The 19,548-nt window shown below is 41.7% G+C and overlaps 1 protein-coding gene across 5 annotated transcripts in view; it reads right to left on the bottom strand.

Annotated features, from left to right (window-relative positions):
* The window catches only part of CFTR (CF transmembrane conductance regulator), an 89,508-nt gene that overhangs the window by 30,845 nt on the left and 39,115 nt on the right, over window positions 1-19,548 (bottom strand). For all 5 annotated transcript variants that reach the window (XR_014555328.1, XR_014555329.1, XR_014555330.1 and 2 more), the window contains 8 exons: window positions 18,642-18,833; window positions 13,824-13,918; window positions 12,037-12,123; window positions 10,447-11,167; window positions 8,691-8,819; window positions 7,594-7,631; window positions 4,508-4,776; window positions 2,709-2,788 (listed from right to left, as the gene is read on the bottom strand). Coding sequence is in view for 2 of the 5 variants with exons in the window: in XM_083698915.1 (XP_083555041.1) it covers window positions 2,709-2,788; window positions 4,508-4,776; window positions 7,594-7,631; window positions 8,691-8,819; window positions 10,447-11,167; window positions 12,037-12,123; window positions 13,824-13,918; window positions 18,642-18,833 (1,611 nt within the window). In the remaining 3 variants the exon portion in view is untranslated. The remainder of the gene's footprint in view (window positions 1-2,708; window positions 2,789-4,507; window positions 4,777-7,593; window positions 7,632-8,690; window positions 8,820-10,446; window positions 11,168-12,036; window positions 12,124-13,823; window positions 13,919-18,641; window positions 18,834-19,548) is intronic.

Genomic DNA, 19,548 nt, shown 5'->3' with positions numbered 1-19,548 from the left:
AATTCATGGCTATAAATATGAAAATTGTTCTATGACGATGCAAAATGCATGTCTTTTTTGCATAATATTATCATGAACAAGGCTCTAGATTGTCCTTTATGAATCATGGATTTTGCTTTCTGGTGGAACTATTTATTCTGCATCACCCCATGGGTATTTGTCTTTATCAGGAACACATAACATCAGAACATTACTCAGGGTAATCACAGACAATCATCTGAGGCCCTTCTTTGTGTGCCTCCTCCATGAGAGGTCCAGAGAGCGGCAACATGAGAAGGGGCCTTTTCTGATGTAGCTCCCCACTTGTGGAATACTCTCATTCGGGAAGCTTGCCTGGCGCTGCCATTACATACCTTCAAGCAAAAACACTCCTCTTCTCTTTGTCTAATTAAACAACCTATGGCCCTTTAAACAATGGGGGGTGCTATTATTTTTGTTTGTTACTATGGTATGTATTTCTGTGTTTTTATATTGTAAATCGTTCTGTGATCCTCGGATGAAGGGAAATTAATCATTATTAATAATAATGGTAATAATTGAAGAGAAAAAACTGCCTCAAGGCTCATCAGCAAGGAATTGATATCTTATTACAACTTGATCAAAAAAGGCAGAAATTATTCTAATAAAGCTAAAGCTAACATGGAATCATAGGACTGTAGGATTGGAAGGGACCCCAACGGTCATTGTCCAACCCCCTGAATTGGCAGGAATCCCAGTTAAAGCATCAATGACAGATGGCCATCCAACCTGTTCTTAAAAGCCTCCATGTAAGGAGTTGGTACTTACTGTGGATCCATCACAGTGAGTAATTCAGTGTTTACTTGAAGGTTTCAAGTTTTATCACCAACAGCGGATGGCATGGTGGGTCTGCACTGCTCACCTGACCTCGATCCACTTCAGCCACTGCAGCACCCCAGGATAGAGAGAAGAAGGAATGTAGTGACAGTGTGGTGTAGTGCAAACATGATGGCAGGAATGCCAGAATGGCTCTGCCATTGTGTTTGCGCCATGCCAACCTCACCACCACCACTGGACCCCTCTGTGCTGGTAAGCTGCAGTGACTCAGCCAGGCAGAGGTCAGATGTAGACCCAACACACCATCCGCTAATGTTTATCAAGTTAGTTTACTGGGAAATCTTAACATGGTCACCAACTTTGGGTGACTGGAAGCTCTTCCATTTATGAAATGGATCAGCCTCGACCACACATTGTATTTCCTGAAATGCCGCAGTTCGGAGGCCAAAAGCTTGACAAGCCATGGAAACAGAACTTGCATTTTATGTCTTGGAAGGAAATGGACTCACCTGTCAAAGTCATAGGACTTAGCATCACTTTTGCAAATGGCAAATTAATAAATGAATTTATTTCCTCCAAGATGAATGCTCATTAGATACATTTTTTGTTTAACATCGGTTTTTTCTAGGTGGCTGGTGGCCAACTCAGTTTATGAAAATAAAGCCATTGTGGAACAAAAATATGTAAAAAAAATGTATGTCCTATCCATATATTGGATAGCTCAATATTCATTATTGTCATGTGAACTGTTCCTGGCTGGTTATTATTTTACAAACTGTGTTAAGCTAGCTAGGCAGTGAAGAAGGAGGAGAAAGAGTATGGAAATCATAATGCAGGGTTGAATGGTCATCACAGTTTTAACTAAGAATTTAAGAAAGGAATATTTGGTTCAGCTAAAATATGCATCTTCATGAACATGGGAAGAACCCTACTGAATCAAACCATCTAATCTACCATCCTGAGTGCAAACCGATGCTTCTAGGAAGCCAACTACCAGTGTAGTGAGGTCCTCCCTCCTTGTTGCCCCAACAACTGCTGTTCAGTGTCATAGATTGCATATAGCTATCATGACTGTCACAGAATTCCCCTTTTAAGGCCATCTGATGTACTGGTCATTCCCACATCTCAGGTCAGATAAACCCTACACACTGATTATGTGTTATGTAAATAAGGATTTTATTTGGTCTATCCTGAATTTGCCACTACTCAGTTTAATTGGATTTTTCAACCCAAGTCTCTCTCTGGGTGTGCATGCGCACTCATATCACAGAATTGTAAGGTTATAGATTTGGAAGGGACCCTGAGGATCATCTAGTCCAGCCCCCCTGCAATGCAGGAATATGCAGCTGTCCCATACGGGGATCGGACCTGCAACCTTGGCATCATCAGAAGGCCTTGTACACCTTCTTCTGGCAACTCCTGCAGCCAAGCTGGAGGCAAATGTACTGCTCTGTTTTGGACCCCATCAGCGAGGCCAAGAGGGGAGTATTGTCGTCTGGGCAATCCAAGACTTCCATACACACTGCCCAGGCTTGCACCCCAGGAAGGTCACATTGGTTTTGCTAAACAGCGGTTTGACTTCACCTCCAGAGACACACTCCATTGTCTCTTGAGATGCCAACAAGGAAGCCAGGAGGAGGATGGAATAAGCAGCTGAGCTAAGAGCTTCATACACAAGAAGAAAAGAGCATAAAAACATAAATGGGAGAAAAGAAGAGTCATAAAGGCACAGATTGGTGGCAAAACATTGAAAATAAGCTTTATGTACACAAACATTATGAGCACTCATTTATTCTTGTTGCTTCTTATTATTTGTCTCTTTTTATTTTCTGATCTTCGTAAGTGATGGCCAGAAAACCAGAAAACAAAGCACTGTCAGCCACTCTGCAAAATATATATTTATTTTCACAAACCTGGATGAAGTCAAATATTGTAAGCGGTAGTAGGTCATCCAATATCGCTATGTCCTTTGAGAATCTGTTAAGTATTCCACCTACAGGTTGAAGAAAATGAAATGGTATAGGAGGAGAAGATTATTCCTAATATGGGCAAAGTTTATTAATATATTAACTGTACATATAACCTTTCTTAGTAGTAATAATTTCTGAGTACTTAAAAAAAAATTGTGTGAAGTTTTGGAGAAAATTTAGCACTGAACTGAAACCTACCATAAAAAGACATTTGTTTTCATATAGACAGCAGAACTTTGGCACAAGGAGACTGGTCTGAATGATCTACAGTATAAGTAAAATTTTACAAAGTACTGCCTATGTCACATTATATCATATATATGTTGGTAAAGAGGCATGCAGGCCTGTAGCCCAATGCATTACTGCCCACTCAGCATAACATTAAGAAAATGCACTTTGTATAGAGGAACATGATAGCATAAGCAAAAACAAAGTACAATAAGGTGGCTGGAATAATGGAGCACAAATAACTACTGTATTTTTCCATGTATAAGACGCCCCCATGTATAAGACGCCCCCTATTTTGGGATACTCCAAATTACAAAAACATCCCTCAGCACTACCTGTGTATAAGACGAGCCCCAATTTTAAACCTAATTTTTTGGTTAAAAAACCTAGTCTTATACATGGAACAATACGGTGCTTATTATGCACTTGGGAATGGGCCATAGTCCCCCCCCCCCGGTATAAAAGGAGTAACTGGAGAGAAAAGTGACTGGTTTGGTAAAGCACAATCCAAATCTCAGGTCTGCCATGCTAGAGGGGGCTTGGATGAGGTGGTGATGTCCTTCTGCCCTGTACATGTGTTAAAACGCTTATCCTCTTTTTTACCTGGCTGCCCTAAATTAAAAGTTGCTACCCTAATAGTGGACAATGACCCTCCTTTGCTCCCCTAAATTAGTTTTTTCTGGAGTTGTACCCTGCCTATCCTAAACATGTTTATTCAGAGGTCGTCTCTTTTGACTCGAGCAACGGTTAAATTCAAACTCAGTGTGTTTAGGACAACTGTCGGAAGTTACACTGCATTCAACAAGGCTTCCTCTCAGATGTGCGCTGACCTAAATAGCTTTCAACCCAAGTACTGGATTCTAGACTAGAGCATGGGTAGGCAAACTAAGGCCCGGGGGCCAGATCCGGCCCAATCGCCTTCTAAATCCGGCCCACGGACGTTCTGGGAATCCGTGTGTTTTTACATGAGTAGAATGTGCCCTTTAATTTAAAATGCATCTTTGGGTTATTTGTGGGGCCTGCCTGGTGTTTTTACATGAGTACAAAGTGTGCTTTTACAGTGGTACCTCAGGTTAAGTACTTAATTCGTTCCGGAGGTCTGTTCTTAACCTGAAACTGTTCTTAACCTGAAGCACCACTTTAGCTAATGGGGCCTCCTGCTGCCGCTGCACTGCCGGAGCACGATTTCTGTTCTCATCCTGAAGCAAAGTTCTTAACCCGGGGTAATATTTCTGAGTTAGTGGAGTCTGTAACCTGAAGCATATGTAACCTGAAGCGTATGTAACCCGAGGTACCACTGTCTTTAAAATCCATCTCTAGGTTATTTGTGGGGCATAGGAATTGGTTCGTTTTTTGTTTTTCCCCAGAAATATAGTCTGGCCCCCCACAAGGTCTGAGGGACAGTGGACCGGCCCCTGCTGAAAAAATTTGCTGACCCCTGTAATCTAGAGTAACTGAGAGGAAGCTGATGGGCGAGGTGACATGTGCCACAAAGGGAGTGAGATGGTCTATACCTGCTTTCAATGTGTTGAAGGAAGACATGGGTGCCTGAAGAATGGCATGCAGCATCTTGCGGTGAAGGGTTTTGGAAACCGAGATGAGAGTATGCACCAGGGGTAGGCCTCGAAAAATGCCCAAGGCAAGTAAGGTATCAGCCACTCCCACATAAATGTAGAAGATGTAATAGCCGCTAGTCTCCGTAATGATGACTGCATAGCCTTCCACATCTTGGGAGGAAGCATTTCTTGCCTGTGTTGCATTTTGGCTTTCTGAAACAGACAACCTATTGAAAACAAAACAAAGCATAGACTATGATCAATACAGGTCTGAGTTAATTCTTTGTTCTAAAGTTGGGGGCAGAAATCAGAACTTCTGATCTACAGAAAATGAAAAATGAATATTCGGTAAAACTGTAGTAGTAGTAGTAGTAGTAGTAATAATAATAATAATAATAATAATAATAATAATAATAATAATAATAATAATAATTCTTTATATCCAGCCCCCCCCCCCAGCCAAAGCCGGGCTCAGAGTCGCTAACAACAGTAAAAATAGCACATTTTACATAAAATCGCAGTCAATTAATTGAAATACGTTCTAAAATCAATTCAGAATCAAATTAATGGCAACCATTGGGCTAGAGTTCTATGAGGATTACAGAATGAGAGACGGGGTCAGACTGTGCCTTGGCCAAAGGCCTGGTGGAACAGCTCCATCTTGCAGGCCCTGCGGAAAGATGTCAAGTCCCACAGGGCCCTAGTCTCTTGTGACAGAGTGTTCCACCAGATCGGGGCCACAACCGAAAAAGCCCTGGCTCTGGTTGAGGCCAGCCTAACCGCCCTATAATTTGCAATAGTAGTGAGGAGAATGTTGATTTCAAAGGAAGAAGAAGAAGAAGAAGAAGAGTTTGGATTTGATATCCCGCCTTTCACTCCCCTTCAGGAGTCTCAAAGCGGCTAACATTCTCCTTTCCCTTCCTCCCCCACAGGTGAGTGGGGCTGAGAGACTTCAGAGAAGTGTGACTGGCCCAAGGTCACCCAGCAGCTGCATGTGGAGGAGCGGAGACGCGAACCCAGTTCCCCAGATTACATGACTACCGCTCTTAACCACTACACCACACTGAAAGTGTTTTAAGTTTTCGCTATGGCAAAGTATATTCATTCTCACTTGCCTCTGTGTGTGAAAGGCAGAGAAGGGATTGGGTATCAATAAAAAGGTATGCAGTGTTGCAAGACCCACCCACCTTTGGCTCTGCCAATCATTTGCTGTGACTCCTAATTGATATTTCCCATGGGTCTACAAATCTTCACAGGAAAAAAAAGATTGGACATGATAATGAATTTCGTACAAGTCAAGGGTGCTTTGAAAATGATTGCCTTGCACACTGCTGGTTCAGAAAACTAGCTTATTGATAAGCATTTGCTAAGGGACGCAGGTGGTGCTGTGGGTTAAACAACAGAGCCTAGGACTTGCCGATCAGAAGGTCGGCAGTTCAAATCCCCGCGATGGGGTGAGTTCCTGTTGCTCAGTCCCTGCTCCTGCCAACCTAGCAGTTCGAAAGCACGTCAAAGTGCAAGTAGATAAATAGGTACCGCTCTGGAGGGAAGGTAAATGGCGTTTCCATACGTTGCTCTGGTTCGCCAGAAGCGGCTTGGTCATCCTGGCCACATGACCCAGAAGCTGTACGCTGGCTCCCTCGGCCAATAAAGCGAGATGAGCGCTGCAACCGCAGAGTCGGTCACAACTGGACCTAATGGTCAGGGGTCTCTTTACCTTTACCTAAGCATTTGCTAAAAATACAGGTATATCAAAAAATGTTGATCAATGTTAGAACTATAGTAAATATTTGTTCGCATCCATCTGTCTCAAGAGACAATGGAGTGCACCTCGGGGGTGAAATCAAGCTGCTGGAGAATCACAGTGCTGGCTGTGGCTGCAGAGGCCAGTAACTTGGAACTGCTGCCTCCTGTATTGTTTTTGCGGTGTTAGCAGCACTGAAGTAATCTCTCTGAGGCGCAAACCTGGACCTTATGTATGGAGGTCCTGGGTTGTCCAGAGAACAGGACCTCCCACACACTCTTGGCCTTGCAGTTGCTGTCCAAAGGAAAGCCGAGAGATATGTTTGGCACCAGCTTGGCTGCAGGAGTTGCTGGAAGAAGGAGTGCAAGACACTATCCCACTGTCTTAGGGACTCCACTCCAGAGTGTAGGGTTTGCTCCTTCTTCCAAAGATGTCCCGAAAGACAGGGAAAATGTTTTTTCCCCTCTGGGCTTATTCCCAAAGCCTTTCTCACAAATGAGTAGAGCTCATAATAATAATAATAATAAAAATTTATTTATACCCCGCCCTCCCCGGTCAGAGCCGGGCTCAGGGCAGCTAACATCAATAAAATGTCAGTAAAAACATAATAAGAAAAAAAGAGAAAGAAAAAAAACAAGTTAAAATACAAGTTAAAATGCAATTTAACGACTATATGGGACTGGCAGAAATGACCGGCAGAATCCGAGACCAGGGAAAAGAGTCAGCAGAAGAAGACTGGAAGAAATTTAAAGACTATTTGCAGAAACATTGTAAAATTAAGGAATGCTAGAATGATGTTGGACAGAAATTAAGGGGTTTCCAGCTGTAATGTAAAGGTTGAGCAATAAGTTAAAATAAGTTATAATAAGCTATAATAAGGATTTGCTGATTTAAGAATTTGAACTGAAATACAAAAGGGGGAGGTGAGAGGAGGTCTGGGAAATAAGTTAATGGAAATAAGTAAAGGAAACTATATTTGTTTTGTTCGTTTTCCCCCCCTGTTTTTTTCTGTGTTCTAAACTGTGTATTTGTGTATTTTCGTTATTTTTTGTGCATTTTTGTTTTTTGTTGGCTTTTTTTATGTATCAATTTGGAAACTTTAATAAATATTTATTTAAACAAAATGCAATTTAAAATGCAGCCTCATTTTAAAAGTCAAAACCATAAGGGGAGGGAAACATAAGGGTCAGACGGAGTCCAAACCAAAGGCCAGGTGGAACAGCTCTGTCTTGCAGGCCCTGTGGAAAGATGGCAAATATATTTTATATACTTAAAATAATATAATACAATAAACACTCACTTATTGATAATCAATACTCCAGCAAGAGAAGCAGCCACCTGCAAATAAGAAACACATAGTTAATTGTCTGTCATCATCATTTCCTGTTATTATCTTGCTCTTTTTCCAAGAAGTCCAAGATGGCATACATGTTAAAAACATAACAAGAGCCCTACTGGATTAAACCAACAGCCCATCTAGCCCAGAAACCTGTTCGTATAGGGGAGAACCATCTGTCTAGGGAATTTTGGGAAACACAGGGTATGAAAGGAATCTAAATAAATGGTAACGCATGTTTAAAGCAACTTCCTATTTTTATCTAATTCCTTTGTGTATGTGTTAATTTTCTTTTCACTTTTAAAGTTTGCCAGTTTATATTTTATCAACCTTATTTTTACCCTCTGTTTTCTTCCTTAGTTTACAGTGCAATGCTACCAATGTCTTAGAAGAAACACTGTGTTAAATAGAGCATGCAGAAAGGTAACTGTTAGTAGGATCACACCGTTAATTTCACACACACTAACAGGTTTTGGGGTTTTTTAGTAAACTATGGGTCAGACTAGAACATATTTAATCTAGAATATTAAAGGTTTCCCTCCTCCACCTTAAATTTTAGAATTAATTGGTATATTCCCCTAAATGGTTGAAGTGGGTTATTTTGTTTTCTAATGAGCCATGCTACAGCCTGACTGCTCAACTCACAATGCCTTAACATACATGGAATACTGTGAGCATGTTCTGTTATGTCTCTTGCTGGTACTTGATATGATGAAAATTCTTAGAAATGACATGGTAATGTAACTGATCAATATCAGCCAAGAGTGTAGTTTCCTTGTGAGCAGTGGCGGAGAGCAGGTGGGGGCGGGCATGGCGCACATCCCGGGGGCGTGGCGCGCCACCCACAGGGGCGTGAAGTGCATCCTGGGGGCATGGCACCCAGCGCAGGAGGAGCAGCCGCATGTGCCCCCCTGCACTTCTCTTCCTCCGCCAGTGCCTGTGGGTTAGGAGTGCCAGTGGCTCCCTTCTGTTGCTATCACTATGAAAAGAGTTATGCTAACAGTGCTTTCATTTATAGTAGCTTAAGCAGAGTTCAGTTAAAATAGAGTTAATATACTTACCTCGATTAGAAAAATAACTACACATATAATTAACACAATAATCAACTTTTTGTGGACAGTAATATATCTGAAGTATGTATTCCATGTAGTAACAGCATTCATGGTCTCTGAATCCTCACAAAAATATTCCTGGGAAAATAATGGACAAGAACACAATGAGAACCAGTGCTTTCTTTCTAGAAAAATAGGTGCTGGTACTCACCATGAAGTTGCTACAGTAAGAGCCATACTTTTTAACAACAAAAAGAGGTTCCGTTACTCCGTACCCTTGAGTGCCCCCTGAAAAAAGCACTGATTAGAACTATCTGAGTAACATAATCTTTCGTTGGCAACTTATTCAAAGGAATGGGAGCTGACCATTGTTGAGATGTGTATAAAACTTTTTAAATTTCTAGCTGTCTTCTAAACAATATGATATACTTGAAAATTCCTGACATCTCATTGTTTTCGGATGTAAAAATTGTATCGGGGGGATTTTTTTTCAGGGAAACCCTGGATGTATGGCAACGAGACGGAAAAAGCAGCTCCAAAAGCTTAAAAATCAGTATTTTGGGGGGAAGTTCCCCCCCCCAAAAAAAGATGAACAATTTCTAAAAAGCTCAGCAATTTTGCGTGTGCCAGGAATTTAACTTTTCTGAAATATGGCAACCCTACAATATGATGCTCACACAATAAGATGCTTAAGAATATTTGCCCAGTCTATTTCTTTGCATTCATACTTCTAACTTTTTTTATTTAAAAAAACCATTGAGGAGCTGCAATGAAGGAGAAGATTTTGACAATATCTGGCAACCACTGGTTATTGTACAGATGTTGGATAAGTATTTTTTTACTATTTTAAGGATGTGTTATGTTCACCACCTGGATACTTTGTTGTAATAATTTATAATTGCATAGTACACAATAAACAAAGCACTGCTGTGCTCCCTGAAGCATAGCCCAAATGTAATCTTTGTGCTTTGATTCAACAATAGTACTACTGAAGTGTTGGGTCTACTTGTGTTCAAACAATGCATGGTTGTGGGGAGTGGAGCCACACATACCATCCGAGCTCCTAGGACTTTGCACACTCCACTCTGGATTTTTCTGGGGCAGGGTTGTTGGGGGCAGTACACACAGACCTGCAGCCCTTCATGCGTTCTTTGAATGTGAGTAAATCCAACACCTGAGTAGGACTATTACTGTGATAAAAATCTCCCTGAGATCATTAATTACATTTTCAAATATGAAATCAAAGGGGTACGTGATACAAGAATGCTCTACTGGGTGTTCAGTCTTAGAGGACCATGTTACAGTACGTAGATCATGGGTAGGCAAACTAAGGCCCAGGGGCCGGATCAAGCCCAATCGCCTTCTAAATCCGGTCCGCAGACAGTCCGGGAATCTGAGTGTTTTTACATGAATAGAATGTGTCTTTTTATTTAAAATGCATCTCTGGGTTATTTGTGGGCCATAGGAATTCACTATCCCCCCCAAAAAAAATATAGTCGTCCCCCCCCCACAAGCTCTGAGGGACAGTGGACTGGCCCCCTGCTGAAAAAGTTTGCTGACCCCTGACATAGATACTGGGAACTGAAGCATATCTAACAACAATCTTCCAGAAGAGCAGCCATGTTAGTATGTTTGCTGATAAAATAGTCTTTCAGCAATGTAAAAGAGCAGCCGGGTTATTATGGGATAAGCTTTCATGGACTACATTTTATGAAGTGGATGGTATATAAATGCACATCTGCCAAGAGTAATTTGAACCACGTACCTTTAAATCCTCTTCATTAAGCTCCTCACTTATTTCTGCCACACTATCCATAGATAAGCGCCTGGCATAGATATCTGTCTCGCAAGACGGGTGGGCTACTGACATTTTACGTATGGATACGTTGCCCTTTTTGTAAAAACTCTGACGTTGGTGAACTGATGTTCGGGTCATCAAGTTAAGCACAGACTGTCTTCTATGTTCTCTAAACGTGGGTCCTGCGTTGATCACATTGCTGCGCGGCAGAATTGCCTCTCCTTGTTCAGAGTCCGGTATCAATGAAAACCTTCTTTCTACGGGTTTCCCAAGGCCTTCTTCTATACCATTGACCTGCAATGGAGCTTTTTGCATAAAGGAGAACTTCCTGCTAGAATTCAGCGCATTCATGACCGAGTTCTTCCTTTTTTCCACAAAGTTTGAGGTCTGCTTAAAAGACGTTCTCTTCATTTCGTTTGGTGCGCCCATGCCGTCGCTACCAATAGAAAGTCTCCGCAGCGTTTCGCTTAGAATGGAGTTCCTTCGATCTGTGCTGAACTGATCAAAACCATCAAATCCCATCAGCTCAGAGCTAAAGTTGGGTCTTTGACCCTGGAGTTCAGAAAAGGTCCCGTAAAAATAACAGCTTCCTTCGTGTAAAATTAGTATCTTGTCTGCTATTTTCAAATGTTCCAGCTTCGATGTAACAAGTATTCTAGTTTTATTGACGATAAGTTTGCAAACACAGCTTCGCAAAAAGAAGGGGGGGGGGACAATTAGAGATTTCAAGGAGGGTAATCATTGCTCATTTCTGTACTTCATTTTCTGTCCAATTTTGCTGATCTTCTTTGTGTGCTTTCCAGCTTAAAAGCAACAACCCAGATTCATTTACGGTAGCTAAGATACAATTTGAAGAGCAAAAGAAAGCATGCCACTCAAGTAATTGTGCACTGAGGAGTCTAGCTAGGTATCTGAATATCATAGCCACCAGCACTGGGTGTATGGGGCACAGGGAGCTCCGGCCCCCTCAATATTTTGAATCAGGGGGCTCACTCACCCCCAATATTGAGGGGGCGACATCCCCTACCACCCCCGGGGCACCCTCCATGTGCTCCAGCCCCTGCCTGTGTGTTGTTGTTTTTTAAGGCTCAGTTAAACTATTATTTGCATACAAACATAGATGAGAAGTGTGTTCTTTTAAATGTCATTAAGTGACTGATAACAGCTAAGGTGAGGTCAGCAAACCAGCACAAAGGCTTATAGCACATCCTGGGATGATCTACAGAACTACTGAAACTCAGACTAAGAAGCTTGGAATGATCATGAGGGTTTATTGCAATCCAATCAGTTACAATATCCACAGAATAATGTGCATTTCATGATGTTCTGAACCTACCTAAACCTACTCCTAAAAGCATTAAGCATTTGAACTATCAAATTATACAATAGAAAATCTGTTTCTTGGGTTTGCATGCTGCTTTGCACAAATTCTTTTGCATTACGTTGGCATAATAACCTGTGTGTTTATTTATTAAATAAGCAAATTTTATTTATTAAATTTATTTATTTAATAAAAATTATTTATCAAACAAGCAAATATGTCAAAATATACTATACCTTTCAAATATTTCTTTCTCTGTTAACATGTCTAGATAACCGAAAGGGGAATCCAAGAGATATAAATCAGCATCTTTATATACTGCTCTAAATAAAGGACATAAAAATGAAATTAGCTTCCATTAAAACTAAATGCTAAGATTTAATTTATGTTTGGAATGTTTGATCAGAATATTTTTCTGTTATTATATGCAATATAAAGGTCACCCAGGGAATCCAGTATTGCGATCACGTAGGCTTTATAATCCACCATATTAACATTTAATTTCGGGAAACAATTACAACCTGAATTTTTGAACACCATGGCGCCTCTGCTGCAGCACCACCGGACCTGCCTTCATTTGCCCCAGTGGCAACAAAATATGTTTCTCGCATAATGGTTCCACAGCCACAGCAGGCACTGTAACCTTCCAACAGTTTAATTTCACCCCCAATGACGCATTCTTCTGTTGTCTCCCAAGACAGACAGATGCCAGCAACAACCGATACCAAGCACTTATCCATTGATAGGCCACATAAAAACATGGTGCTTTGCTTGGATCTTAAATCCTCAGTGATTAAATTTGAATTTTGCCATTATTTGTGAACACGGTGGCGATCATGTTTCTCCAGAATAAGCTCAAAATGCAAACAAGAAGTAAATTAGCCCATGACGGTGCTGTAGACATATTTTCTATCTATGTGATTAAAGAGGTCCCATATAAATGGTATCTACATGTTATACTGGATGTGGTTGGTGCTGTGGGTTAAACCACAGAGCCTAGGACTTGCCGATCAGAAGGTCGGCGGTTCGAATCCCCGCGACGGGGTGAGCTCCCGTTGCTCGGTCCCTGCCCCTGCCAACCTAGCAGCTCAAAAGCACGTCAAAGTGCAAGCAGATAAATAGGTACCGCTCTGGCGGGAAGGTAAACGGCGTTTCCGTGTGCTGCTCTGGTTCGCCAGAAGCTGCTTAGTCATGCTGGCCACATGACCCGGAAGCTGTACGCCGGCTCCCTTGGCCAATAAAGCGAGATGAGCGCCGCAACCCCAGAGTTGGTCACGACTGGACCTAATGGTCAGGGGTCCCTTTCCCTTTACTTACATGTTATACAGGGGAAGGATCTGACTATTCCAGCTCTACAATTCTATTATTCTATTTCAGTTCTCTGAGTTTAAGTCGTATAACCCTCATCTGAAAGCTGCCACCTATTCCTGTAGTGTATTACTTCACTTGAAACAATTCTAGTTTAAATAAGGACTGTGTTGCTAGCAACAACTCTGTGCTAAAACCACTACCTCCCGTGTGCTTCCCATAAGTGCTGAGGAAATGCCTGACTGAGCTTGCAATGGGAGTATTTGCACTAGTGAATAATGCAATGCTGAAAACTTTGGGCAGACAGTGCACCCATTTTCAGAGGCAGGGATGATTTCAAACATTATAACAATGGGAACCTGAATGCATTAGTTCTTGCAAAGTGGAAACTGCTAGTTACAACAGGGGAGGAAAACGGAGTGTAGGATTATTTCTGATGCCTCCCTTTAAATGCCAGAACTTTGGAAAAGGCTGGAATTTCATACCATGAACTAGAAAGTTGTATTTGAAAACATTAAAAATTTAGCAGCAATTTTAGGCACCAGAAGTTTTTCAATTAGTTGTAAGAAAGCAACAAGCTTCTGAATTTATAAAACCAAATCCTTACCTTGCATATGAATGTGAGACTTCCATTAATCATGAGAAAATGCATGCTGATAACAAAACAAGTATGGGCTGTATTTATTAAAAACATCATACAATTATTTCAATTCACCTGGCAAGAGAGATCCTGGCTCGCTGACCACCACTGAGAGTGATCCCACCTTCTCCCAAAACTGTGTCATCTTTTTCTGGAAACTTTGAAATGTCCTGTTGAAACATTTTATAAAAGATTTTTTTTTTTCAGATTACACCACAGCTTCTCAATTTATATCATGTGGAGCAAGTCATAAAAATGAGTGACTGAGGGCAAATTCACACAACTTGTTTGCCATTTTAACCAGATCTGGTTGGGAGCAATCTCTCTTTAGAGCTCTTTGCAACCCAATGGGCTCTTCAGAATCCTGACTAAGCTAATCATACACAGGATTTGGCCACTTTACAGCTCACCCCAGCTACCCATAACTTATACAGATGCCAATTGGCTCCAGTCTCCCTTCATTGCAATAACCTCTTAATTGTTTCTAGCCTATGTTTTTTGTTATTTGGCAAGCAACTAATCCATTAGATGAGCAATACTCTTCTCCCATTAAGCTTAGTTTATGTGGTAGCCTTTTGTGATGGACATAGCAGACATTTGATATAATGCAGAAAATATAATTTCCCAGTCATTCATTTAGTGGCATGGGACACAGTTTCTTAGCAAGCACACATGGTGGACTTTAAGAACTCACCAGCTTCCATCCTGGTGGCTGGTTGTTTTTAATTAAGCCCTAGAAATTATTGCCATCTCTATTTGACTGGTATTATTTTTAATGTACATTCTTGGGTGGTGAGGATCTGTACTTCATTTGGGATAAGACTTCCAAAATTTTAAATACTCTCCCCCCCAAACATTTAGGGTAAAATAGGTTGCGATGTTCGCACCAGAGTAATAGGAGATCATCATGCACAGACTAATAGCAGACAAACAAGCACTGCCCATATTGTGTTTACTCTGGGTAGATAACAGCTTTGCTTTCTTCCTTGGGAAAGGCTGCACATCTGCAGTAGAGCAGAGAGGACCACATGCACAATGCTACGACTCTTACCAGCTCTAGACCATGAGACAACCCTCGTACCTTTAGGAATTCCCTCTGCTGCAGGAAAAATCCATTGCACTTTTGAGTAAATTACGGTATCTAAAGCAGGGGTCAGCAAACTTGTTTAGCAGGGGGCCGGTCCACTGTCCCTCAGACCTTGTGGGGGGCCAGACTATATTTTTTGGGGGGGGGAATGAACGAATTCCTATGCCCCACAAATAACCTAGAGATGCATTTTTTTTTTAAAAAGGGCCCATTCTACTCATGTAAAAGCATGCTGATTCCCAGTCTGAGGGCTGGATTTAGAAGGTGATTGGGCCGGATCCGGCCCCCAGGCATTAGTTTGCCTACCCATGATCTAAGGCTAATTGTTCTGTAAGATGTTTATCCCCTTTTCCTGCCCTACATTTGTTTTAGTTTCATCTTTCAGCCTTTGGGGTCATTATGCTCTGCTGGATTTGATTAGGTGGTCAGCTACTAAGACAAATACGCTACCAGCAATTTAAACTCTGGTTTGCTTTGTAAATAAACACAATAATCCTGGGCTTCCTTCAGTTTTTCTCTTTCCTGATTCTCCAAACATTGATTTGGTTATTTTCTGAATGTTTTTTCCCCTCCACAGTTTCAGCATTAATTTCACTGTGGGTACTTAAGCTGGAGACAGCAGTCTAGGCTGTTTTGTAAGCTGCTGGGACTCTTTTGAAGACGTATCTGACAAACTTAACTACGGTATAAAGTACCCATAGGAACAAAAGCAAGTCTCATATTTCCTCTGATCATCGACAGTGAGAGTCATATACAAAAGTAGAATCCTATTAGCATCCAAATCAGAATCCCAATCCCAGTCAGAAGAAAGAAGGCCTTCTTCTGTTCACTGGGACTCAATATATGAAGTCTAACAGGGATGCGGGTTGCACTGTGGTCCAAACCACTGAGCCTCTTGGGCTTGCCGATCAGAAGGTCAGCGGTTCGAATCCCCTCAACAGGGTTAGCTCCCGTTGCTCTGTACCAGCTCCTGCCAACCTAGCAGTTTGAAAGCACGCCAGTGCAAGTAGATAAATAAGTATTGCTGTGGTGGGAAGGTAAACGCCGTTTCCGTGCACTCTGGTTTCCATCACGGTGTCCCGTTGCACCAGAAGCAGTTTAGTCACGCTGGCCACATGACCCGGAAAGCTGTCTGTGGACAAACGCTGGCTCCCTCAGCCTGAAAGCAAGATGAGCACCCCCCCTAGCTGCCTTTGACTGGACTTAATCATCCAGGGGCCCTTTACCTTTACCTATATGCAGTTTAAGGCTAATTAAGGAACATACAAAAATGAGGGGGGAGTTTAGATTGGCAGGCAAGCAGAAGACCGGCTGGCCACTCTGAGAATAGATCGCCGAACTAAATGAGCCTTAGACCTGGTTCTCTTCCTACGTTCTTAAGGGGCAAAGTAAGATTGTGAAACAATTTTCTTGAGATATTTCCTAACTTGTCTGTGAGTATCACGATTTGCCAGGTTTTCTGAGACCTTTACCAAGTTCATCAAGGCCTTCTCAATGTCCACTGTAGAGTTCTGAGGGAGAAAATTGCATTGGAGTCTACTTCTCCTTAAGCTCTCAAGCCAATCATGTTTCTTTAAAGTTTCAGTTGCTCCCTTCCCACCAGCCTTGAGTACAGTTTTAAGATTGTCAAGGACTGTTCCTAAATACTATACTCAGTGCCAGACATAATGTGTTCAACATCCCTGGTAAAATCCTGCATTTGTTTTAATAAATAGAAATATAGGTCCTTTTCTGAGGCCAACACCACAAACCTTGACGGATTTCTGGTTCCATCTCAAATATTTTTGGATAGAAAAGTACCAATAACCACGTTTTAAGTGGGGAGGGAAGGAAAAATATAGAAGGGACAAGGAGCATGAGAGGGGTGTGCGGAGAAGCAGCTGGCTAAGAATGCAGGAGAGGGGTTTAAAGGGGGGGAAGGAAGGCAAAAGTCCACCCACCCACTCAAGCCAGCCCCCTCTCTCTCTCTCTCATCTGCATGTTTTCCGCTGCCTGCCAAGTCCCCAGACGCAGCAGCAGCAGCAGCAGCACCGGAGCAGGGACGCTCTGCTTTCCTCTCTACTTGCCTGGAGGGGAGGGGTTGCCTGGAGGGGAGGGGATTTCACTGCTCTTTGTTCCGTCTGAGCAAACAGCAACCGAAACAGAACAGGGTGGGCAGTAAGACCCTGAGGCAGAATGCAGGAAAGCAGCAGCCTCCTCTCCTCCGTGAGGGCGCAATATGATTTTTGCCATGCACTTGGGACAAACGGCTCCAGGGACCACACATTCGCTCTATAACACGCACAGACATTTCCCCTTACTTTTTAGGAGAAAAAATCTGCGTGTTATAGAGGGAAAAATACGGTACATACATGAGAAAGGTAATATAGGCAAAAGGTAAAAAGGTAAAGGACCCCATGACGATTTAAGTCCAGTCAAAGGCAACTATGGGGTTACGGCACTCATATCGCTTTCAGGCCGAGGGAGCTGATGTTTGTCCACAGACAGCTTTCCGGGTCATGTGGCCAGCAGGTCTAAAGCACTTCTGGCGCAACAGAACACCATGACAGAAACCAGAATGCACAGAAACGTCATTTACCTTCCTGCCTCAGCAGTATCTATTTATCTACTTGCACTGGAGTGCTTTTAGAGCACAGCACCACCCGCGTCCCATCAGAAAGGTAATATATGAACTATGACTTACAGGTATGAGATGAACAAGCTGTTCAGCATTCCATATTACTTGCTTAGTATAACAATGTTATACATGCACTTTGCAAATGCTAGTTAATAGACACTTCTGATAAAAAATATTTTAAGTGCTATTACTAGCTCTACATCTTCTGTCTCATCCCTATTCTTTTCCTTCTATTCAGACCCAGAAGATTTATAGCTTACCCGGCTGAGCCATTTGCAGGTTATGCAACACAACCTATCCATCATGAAAACATAACTTCAGGGAATTTCTGCTTTAATTATTTTGTTGGCAAAGCCTGACTTTAATGAACAGACAGACTTTGGAAGTACAGCAACCTCAAGCAAGAATTGGATTTCTACAATTTCAACAGCCATTTCAAAATTTCAAGATTCGGCCGAAGAGATAACAGACATGCATATATATTAGTATAAATTTTACTATAACATTACTGTGGCTGTTTCCTCTTAACAGAAAGCATAATATTTGATTCTTAGATTTACTGTCCTAGTTATGGGACAGCTATACCTTATTATACGTAAAAATTCAGAGGGTTAGTTCTCTACAATGTAATTGAAATCAATCTTGCAGCTGATGACAGGTTCCACAAGAGTATGACACATCTCAGGAAAATATTGTCTCACTATCCATTCTCATTTATTTTATCATGCTTTGACTAGATGTGTCAACAACTATATTTCTTTCTCTCTCTCTCTCTCTCTCTCTCTCTCTCTCTCTCTATGTATATATATGCATTTGATGCCCATATTGACCTTAACTAAATTGTAAGCCCAGTGTTGTTTTGAAATTTAAATTTTAATTATAAATACAGGTTGCTTTATGATTTGGACACATTTTAAATCATTCACCAGTCAAGGCTGTGCAAAGAGATCTAAGTAGAAGAGGATCGTACCTTGAACAGGGAAATTAAAGCAGTAGGGTTCATATAGCCTTGTGCTGAATGAGGAAAATACTGAATACAGTACAGTACTAATAAATTATAAGTGCTTCTTTGAATTTTAAAAATCTTATTCAGCACTTCTTATACAGTGCTGCCATTAGCTATATGTACCCCTGCAACTTTTAACCACAATCACGTACTACAAGCAAGAAGAAAATATTAAAGACTGACCTCTTCTAACTGACAGGCTTTGATGACACTCTTGTATCGGAATTCATCATAGGAAACCCCAAAGATGATGTTTTCTTTAATTGTTCCAGGCATGATCCATGATACTTGAGGGCAAAAGGAAATCCTTCCACTGTGTTTAATTTTACCTTCCAAAGGCTCCAGCTCTCCCATAATCATCATCAGGAGAGATGTCTGTTATTGAGATTTATAATAATTAACATTCATTCTTTAATAAAGAGGTGTGTACAACAAGATCTAAGGGACGCGGGTGGTGCTGTGGGTTAAACCACAGAGCCTAGGACTTGCCGATCAGAAGGTCGGCGGTTCGAATCCCCACGACGGAGTGAGTTCCCGTTGCTCGGTCCCTGCTCCTGCCAAACTAGCAGTTTGAAAGCACATCAAAGTGCAAGTAGATAAATAGGCGGGAAGGTAAATGGCGTTTCTGTGCGCTGCTCTGGTTCGCCAGAAGCAGTTTAGTCATGCTGGCCACATGACCCGGAAGCTGTACGCTGGCTCCCTCGGCCAATAAAGCGAGATGAGCGCCGCAACCCCAGAGTCGGTCACGACTGGACCTAATGGTCAGGGGTCCCTTTACCTTTACCTTACAACAAGATCTAGCAGCCATGACTATTCTAAGTTTGCAACTTTGTACAATATGTTTATATCAATAAATTTGAAAAGATGGGGTCTTATGTGCATGGTTTGGCAGATTCATTCCAATACAATTCAAAATGCAAAAGGATGAAAAGTCTGAAAATCATCCTTGCAAACTCAGAAAATAGCCTGTCAATCATAGAAGTCTTTCACATTTACAGAGTAAACCTCAATGCCCCTGTGAATCTCTGATGAGTCAGGCAAAGCATTAGGTGTAAATTAATCATAAACCCAGAGATATGACTTATTTGTG

Source organism: Podarcis gaigeae (assembly GCF_964106915.1).
Source record: "Podarcis gaigeae genome assembly, chromosome: 10".
NCBI classification, from domain to species: Eukaryota; Metazoa; Chordata; class Lepidosauria; order Squamata; family Lacertidae; genus Podarcis; species Podarcis gaigeae.
Note: the sequence above shows the minus strand (reverse complement) of the source record. Positions and strands in the feature narration are given on the sequence as shown.